Here is a 7,051-nt window from a genome sequence, read left to right as displayed (position 1 = left end):
GCGGCGAGGGGTCATGGTGGTGTCGGGGTGTGCCCCCAGGCTCAGGTGGCTGCGGCGTCCCTGGGTGGGTGCGGGTGGTGCCGGGCGAGGGGGCCGACTCATAGGAGCCCACAGGGATGCTGGCGATGGTGGCCTTCACCTTCTGGGGGGGCTTTGGCAGGGGCCGCGGGGGCCGGGCTGGTGCAGGTGCAGGTGGAAAGCCCAGAGGCCCTGTGGGAGGAGGTGCAGTCAGCCCTGTCTATGCTCCCTGGCTCCACCCACTCTGGACCTACCAGTCTGAATGCCTGCCACAGGCTTTTGGCTCTGTCTAAATAGTGCTATGCAAATAAGGTGGGCGGGCCTGCCAACAGCACTGTTGTGCCTTATATTTGCCTAGCCATGCCCCTTAAAGCCCCACTGTCATTTGCATGCCCCACCCCATTCTACATCCCTCCTTTGCATAGCCCCACCTCTCCCCAACATACCAGCGTGCCCGGGGGCGATGGGGCCCTGCCCAGCAGCCATGCTGCCCACCCCCTTGGGCAGGATGGCGGTGGGGATGGCGGGTGTGGAGCTGGCCACACTGTAGACCAGCCCAGGTGCAGGCGGTGGTGCGGGGCCAGGGTAGATGGCCGTGATCACCTGCCCACTGCAGGCTGGAGGCAATGATGGGCTGGGCAGCGCCGGTGCCCCCACCTGCCCTGGCGCCAGCAGGGAGCTCTGGCCTGCGGGAGAGATGCACAGTTAGACGCTGCTGCTTGCCCCGCACCACCCCCCCACCCCTTGCCCAGGCCTTACCGGACAATAGGGGCTGGACGATGGCCTGGCCGTTAGGCCCGATGGCAGTAAAGCCCAGCGCCATGGGGGTGGCCCCCACAGGTGCCTGCACGTAGGCGGGGGTGGGCGCAGGGCTGGGCTGGGCTGGTGGGGCCGAGCTAACCAGGGGCAGGGGGTGTGCGGGTGCTGACTGCACGTAGGTGATCCTGTGGGGGGAGGTGGGGGGAGACAGGGAGGTCAGGGGTCGAGCCCAATATTCCCAGACCGACCGCCCTCCCAGGCTCGGCAGCCCTACCGGGTGGAGGAGGGCAGCAAGACCTTCTGAGGCTGGCTGGGTGCCCCCACCACTGCCGCAGGGCTGAGCGGGGGCACCAGTGCGGCACTGCTGGGCACTGCGGCTGGCGGCTGTACCACAGGCACCGGCGTCAGCTGGATGATCTGCAGGGGTGAGAGAAGGATGTGAGGCACAGGCATGTGGAACCCAGGTGTCCAGGACAAGCAGACATGTCACATGGGGAACATGAGCATCTGGGATACAGCCCCAGGCACACACACGCAGGACACAAATATTGCGTGCGCGCACACACACACACACGACCAAGACCTCTTGCACACATACAGAACCCAGGCACTGGGAACCTGCACACAGAATCCGATGTCTGACACAAATGCATATGGTACATATATGCATGCATGCACACACCCACATATATGCACACATACACGCAAGACCCAGACACCCAGAACATACACACACGACTGCGGTATCTTGCACACACAGAATGTAGACATCCAGAATTTGCACACACGTGCACCCAGAACCCAGGCATCCAGGGCACACGTGCATGTGTAGCACCAAGGCATCTGGAACACACACACACACACACACACACACCCGCGCGCGCCTGGGGCTGGTGCACTGACCTTGCTGGTGGGCTGGGCACCATTCTGCACAGGGAAGGGTGGGGCCACCTGGGACAGGGGGCCGGCAGTGCTGCTGGGCCGCACTGTCACCTGGGGGGCCGCCATGGGCACTAGCACCTTGCCCTGTACCAGGTGGGCTGCGGCCCCTGTGCCTGGTGCTTGCACCGGTGATGCCGCCTGAGCTGTGGAGACAGCAACAGCTCGTGGGGAGTGAGCGTCACACCTCCCACCACCGAATCCCCACCCCTGGATTGGGGCCCCTTACCTTTGGGGGCAGCGGAGACAACAGTAACGGTGCTGCTGGGCACACCAGGCGTGGGTTGCAGCAGGGGCAGCCCTGGGGAAGCACCAGCAGGCGCGGCCAGGACCTTGCCGTTGGCAGGCGGCAGGGCGAAGTGGATGCTGGGAGCGCCCGGCCCGGCCCCCGGCCCCTTGCCTGGCCCAGCCACCTGCAGGGGCTGCGGCAGCGTGGGCAGGATGTACTGCACTTGAGTGATGCTGCCCGCTTTGCTCGGTGGCTGCAGGATGCCCAGTGGCACAGCCCCGTTGGGCCCCCCCGCACCTGCTGGGCCCTGCGTGATGAACTGCACGGCAGGTGGCTGCGCCAGGGCTGCGCTGGGCAGCACAGCCACCGGGGCGCCCCCAGTTGGGCCTGCTCCCGCCCCCCCAGGCTGCCCATAACCGGGTGCGCCCACCAGCAGGCTGGTGACCACAGTGCCAGCAGCTGGAGAGGCCTTACCCATGGACCCTGGGGGCTTTTTGTCAGTGCCGAGCAGCCCTGCACGCCCCAGCACTGCCGCCTCTGCTTTGGGGGGTCCCGGGCCCAGCAGGGCCAGTGAGGGATTGGGGGGCTCAGGGCTGCAGGGCGGCTTGCTGGCGATGGGCACCGGGGTGCTGCTCACAGGCCGCACCACGTTGGTCACCACAGTAGAGGCTGCCCGGGCACTCCCCCCATAGCGTGCTCCCCCCTCAGGCAGCACCAGCGCCTGCAACACCCCCCCGGCGCCCGGCGCCAGCACCGAGGGGGGGGCCGCCTCAGGGCCCCCTGCACTACGTCGACGGTACGGGGGGGCAGATGCTGGCTCAAAGCGGGCCTCGGGACGCTTGGCTGGGGGCAGTGCGAGGGGCCGGGCACCCACCCGCCCCTCCTGAGCCTTGAAGGGGCTAGGAAAGGTTGCTGTGGCAGGTGAGGAAGTAGGTGGTGGGGCAGCGGCAGGGGCTGCAGGGGCACCAAAGGTTTTGGCAAGAGTCTGGGGGTCGGGCGTCTCAGGCTCCAGGGAGGGAGGGGGCCGGCAGGGGGCGAAGGTGCCCGGCAGCGATGGCGACCGGATGACAGGTGAGAAGAGCTTCCGGGCAAAGCCCTGCGGGGGAGATGGGGGTCAGTGCCGTGCCAGGCACCACCCCGCCAGCATGCCCCCCACCCCCGACTCAGCGTGGCATGGCCCCACCTTGGCATCGGGCTCGTCGCCCGAGGATGCATCACTCTCGCTGTCCGTCACCCGCTCCTTGCATTTGAGGTCAATGTCGGCCAGGCTGAACCCATCATCTGCTGTGAGGAACAAGGGGTGGGGTGGGGTGAGTGACGTCCCTGAGGGGGCAGCTCAGGGTGGCGCAGAGGTTGGGGGGTCCCTCACCGATGACATCATCATCGCCCTCCTCTTCACAGATCACCATGCGCTCCTCATCGCTGGTCATCTCTTCGCTGGCTGGGCGGGGGGCACGGGGGCCACGGGCTGGTGGGGGCAGCAGCGGGGGCCGCGCCGCCTCACCCGGGGGGGCTGCAAACCCCCCGAAGGGTCCCTTGGTGGCCACTGCGCCATAGGGCGCCTGCCCTGTGCACATCTGCAGCAGGGATGGGGCGGCGTGAGCGGGGGTGGCCATACCACGACCCGCCCCTGGAGCCCGCCCTGGTACCTGGGTGAGGTCCTGCAGTGCCTGGGCATCGCGGGGCCCCGCGTCTAGGCCATGCACCCCGCTGTGCGAGAAAGCACGGGGCCGCGGGTGCTGCACGCTGGCACCCCCTGCTGGCGCCAGGGGCAGTGCAGCCCCACCTCCTGCCCCCGCCTTGGTGTCCGGCAGCTCTGCTGAGGCTGTGGAGCGCAGAGCAGAGGATGAGCGGGCATGGGCGGGTAGGGGGCACCCTGGGGTGGGGAGGGCTCACCTGCAGCAGCTGCCGTCTCCGACATGCTACGCTCCCGCGGCTCCTTAAGGCCCCCCCCAGGACCTGGCCCTGGCGCCTTGGCCTCTGAGCTCGACTTCTTGCGATCCTTGTTGCACCACTTCCAGTCGGGGTGTGCCTTGAAGTGTGCCTCTTTGACCTACACGGTGGCACGGCACCAGGGGAGTAGGGTCAGGCCAGGGTGCCCCCCCCAGCCCTGCCCCCACACCACACCACCCCCACCCTGCGGCACCTGGAAGGCAAGGTCGTGGTATTTCTGTTTCTCCTTGGGGCCCAGCGCGTACCACCACTCGCCCAGGATCTTACTGACGGTGCGGTTGTCCTGGTTGGGGTGCCGTTGGTGCACCAGCGCCCGGTGTCGCTTGCTGAAGATCATGAAGGCATTCATGGGCCGCCGGATGTGGTCCTTCTCCCGCTGCCATGCACAGGGACAACATCAGTATGCAAATGAGCCATGCCCCACTCCTTCCCCTGTGGCTGGGGACCCTTGGGGGCCTCATGGAATGGGCTGTGTGGAGGGCAAGGGGACCCCAGCGAACTCCTGGTACATGCCATGCAGAGGGGCTGGAGACCCCCATGATCCTCATGGTACATGCCATGCAGAGAGGATGGGGGTCCTTGTGGTACGTGCCATGTGGGTAGATACACCTGCATGGGTCATACCACTTGTGAACAAGGCGTGGGGTGCACAGACCCGCTTGGAACATACCAGGTCGGGGTGAAAGGGAGGGGTGTGCTAATTCCTATGGAATGTGCCACGTAGGGGAGAAAGGGGAACAGCCCATGGAACACGGATGGGCAAAATGCGGCTCACGGGCCAAACGCGGCCCGCCAGGGCATTCTATCCAGCCCGTGGGGCCCTTAAAAAATTAATATTTATCTGCCCCGGCTGCCTGTCATGTGGCCCTCAATGGCTTGCCGAAACTCAGTAAGCGGCCTTGTGCCCAAAATAATTACCTGCCTCTGCCATGGAATCTCCTAGTTCTGGAGGGGAATATGGAACATGCCATGTGGGATGGGGGGGCAGCATGCCCTCAAACTTTCTGATGGACTTCCACCGGGGGAAACTTGGGAGGAGGTTACATGAGGTCTTGGAGTGTTCCATGCAGGTGGGGCAGGTGTTTCCCTAGGCGCAGCCCATTGGAGGTGGGGGGCTTGTTGCTCCAGGGTGGTCTACTGCAGGGGGCCCTGGGCGGGTTGCTCACCTTGTTGGGGCTGCGCCCATCCTTGTCTGAGTCACGGTCCTTGGGCAGGGCACTCAGTGACTGCGTCCGACGCTTCCCTGGCGCCAGTGGCAGCTGCATCTCAGGGGACACGGTAGACAGGAACCTGGTGGGGGCAGGGCGTGAGCACGTCCCAAATACACCCTCCTCCTCCCTGAGACCCTGGCCCTGCACTCACGCATCATCATGGTCACTCTCTGTCTCGCTGTCCAGGCGCAGGGGCCCCGGGGCCTCATCCTCATGTGGGGGGGCAGCACCCGCAGGGGCCTGGGGGGCAGTGGGGGCAGGGTCGTCCGAGCATGATGCCCCCAGCCGCCCTGGCTCTGCCCCCAGCGCACCCGAGAGGTCAGGGGCCACGGCCGCCGACTCCGGGGGCTCTGGGTGGGGATATGCCATGCTGGTAGGTGGCAGGAAGCACCAGCCCCGCTCCCCTCCCCCATTTCTGTGGGTTCCACCAAAACCCAGGAAAGGCATTTCTGTGCACCCCACCAATCCCAAAAGGGCCTCTCTGTGCCCCTGGCTCCTTGCCACCCCCAACACCATGGGTACGTGGCTGCTATTTTGGGGGGGCCCCGGGGCCTCTCACCTTTGCTGTGGGCGGTGATGGTGGGGTGGCCAACAGGCTGCTGTCCCTCGGTGGGCTGCACAGAGCAGTCGGGCTGGCTCGGCGCCAGGAAGGGCACAAGTGAGTGCCACGGGAACACAGCCACAGAGCGCGGCTCCACATTGGTCCACACTGAGGAGCCAAGGGCAGGCATCGGGTGAGGACACACAGTGCCTGAATGCCGGGGTTCTCTGGCAGGGGGAGCCTGGAAGCCTGGGTTTCATGGGAAGGGCACGTGAAGCCCATGGATGCAGGCTGGCGGTGGGGGCAGAGTACCACCTCGGCATGGGACCTGCCTGCTACAGGCCCTGGCAGCTTCCTGCCTGTCCCTATCAGGGCAAGGAGGACTTCCGGGGGCAGGGGGAAGGCAGAAACAATGGTGCGCATGCGCACACGCGCGCACCCCCCCCCCACACACACACACTTTAACAATGGCCTGGATCCTGGCCAGCATCACTCTGTGCACACAGAGCAGAATACGCCTGCCCGTGCAAGGCAGCACACACAGCCCGTGCCCCCGCCTGTGTGCAAGATGACAATGCAGACACTTGTGCAAAGCACGTGCATGCCAAGGACATGTACAGCCAGGCTGAGGCAACTCACAACCTACCCCTCATGCTCACGTGCGCATGTGCAAAGTAGTGACCTGCCACACGCACGCGCAGGGCACAGAGAGGCGCGATGCCGGGCACAGTCCATGCTGCACACGTGTCTGCACACACACAGCAGCAACTGACCATGACCCAGTGCTTGCCTTGCCTGTACATGTACACATGCCATGGTGTGATGCACCATTACAGCCCCATGCACAAGCCCTGCCCCAGGGAAAACATGCCTGTCGCATGCCACTGACACCACCACAGGCCTCTCCCTACTGCAGAGGGGTGGGCTGGAGCAGGGGGGGCTCTGGAGCCAAGATGCCTGGGTTCTGTCTTTGCTGGGGGGGTGGGGGGGGTTGTTAGATCAGGGGGCTCTGGGGCCCGGATGCCTGGGCTCCCTCCCTGCTCCGGAAGGGGTGGGAGAGGAGGCAGCCGCTGCGACTCCTCCGGCTCTAAGTGCCTGGCGGTCACTGCCGGGAAGCGCCGGCTCCACGGCTTCCTCTCCTCCGGCCGAGACCGCAGAGGGAGGGCACTGCAGCAGGACCCCTCTCCGCTCTCCAGCGTGTGTGGGGGGGGGCTGCCACGCCCCTGCCACTGGCTGGAATTTGGGGGAGTAGCTCTGCCCACCCCAGCCATCTGGGACCCACAGGGGAAACTGAGGCAGCCGGGGCATAGGAGGACTCGCCCAGCCCCTTCCCCCCAGGCCTCACTGCCCTACATGAGCTGCAGAGCGTCCCGGCTCCTGGCCCCCCCGCTCTCACCCCCC

At 65.9% G+C, this 7,051-nt stretch overlaps 1 protein-coding gene across 1 annotated transcript in view; it reads right to left on the bottom strand.

Moving 5' to 3' along the window:
- Positions 1–7,051, bottom strand: part of CIC (capicua transcriptional repressor) — a 15,507-nt gene that overhangs the window by 2,286 nt on the left and 6,170 nt on the right. The window contains exons 3-16 of the mRNA XM_019541702.1: positions 5,669–5,818; positions 5,261–5,459; positions 5,065–5,188; positions 4,092–4,274; positions 3,842–3,998; positions 3,595–3,770; positions 3,315–3,522; positions 3,129–3,229; positions 1,946–3,041; positions 1,681–1,862; positions 1,052–1,194; positions 778–962; positions 465–704; positions 3–210 (exon numbers count right to left, since the gene is read on the bottom strand). Of these exons, the coding sequence (XP_019397247.1) occupies positions 3–210; positions 465–704; positions 778–962; positions 1,052–1,194; positions 1,681–1,862; positions 1,946–3,041; positions 3,129–3,229; positions 3,315–3,522; positions 3,595–3,770; positions 3,842–3,998; positions 4,092–4,274; positions 5,065–5,188; positions 5,261–5,459; positions 5,669–5,818 (3,352 nt within the window). The remainder of the gene's footprint in view (positions 1–2; positions 211–464; positions 705–777; positions 963–1,051; positions 1,195–1,680; positions 1,863–1,945; positions 3,042–3,128; positions 3,230–3,314; positions 3,523–3,594; positions 3,771–3,841; positions 3,999–4,091; positions 4,275–5,064; positions 5,189–5,260; positions 5,460–5,668; positions 5,819–7,051) is intronic.

This window comes from Crocodylus porosus, unplaced genomic scaffold, assembly GCF_001723895.1.
Source record: "Crocodylus porosus isolate Cpor-Errol unplaced genomic scaffold, CroPor_comp1, whole genome shotgun sequence".
NCBI classification, from domain to species: domain Eukaryota; kingdom Metazoa; phylum Chordata; order Crocodylia; family Crocodylidae; genus Crocodylus; species Crocodylus porosus.
The sequence above is the reverse complement of the archived record's forward strand: the minus strand, read 5'-3'. Positions and strand labels throughout refer to the sequence as shown.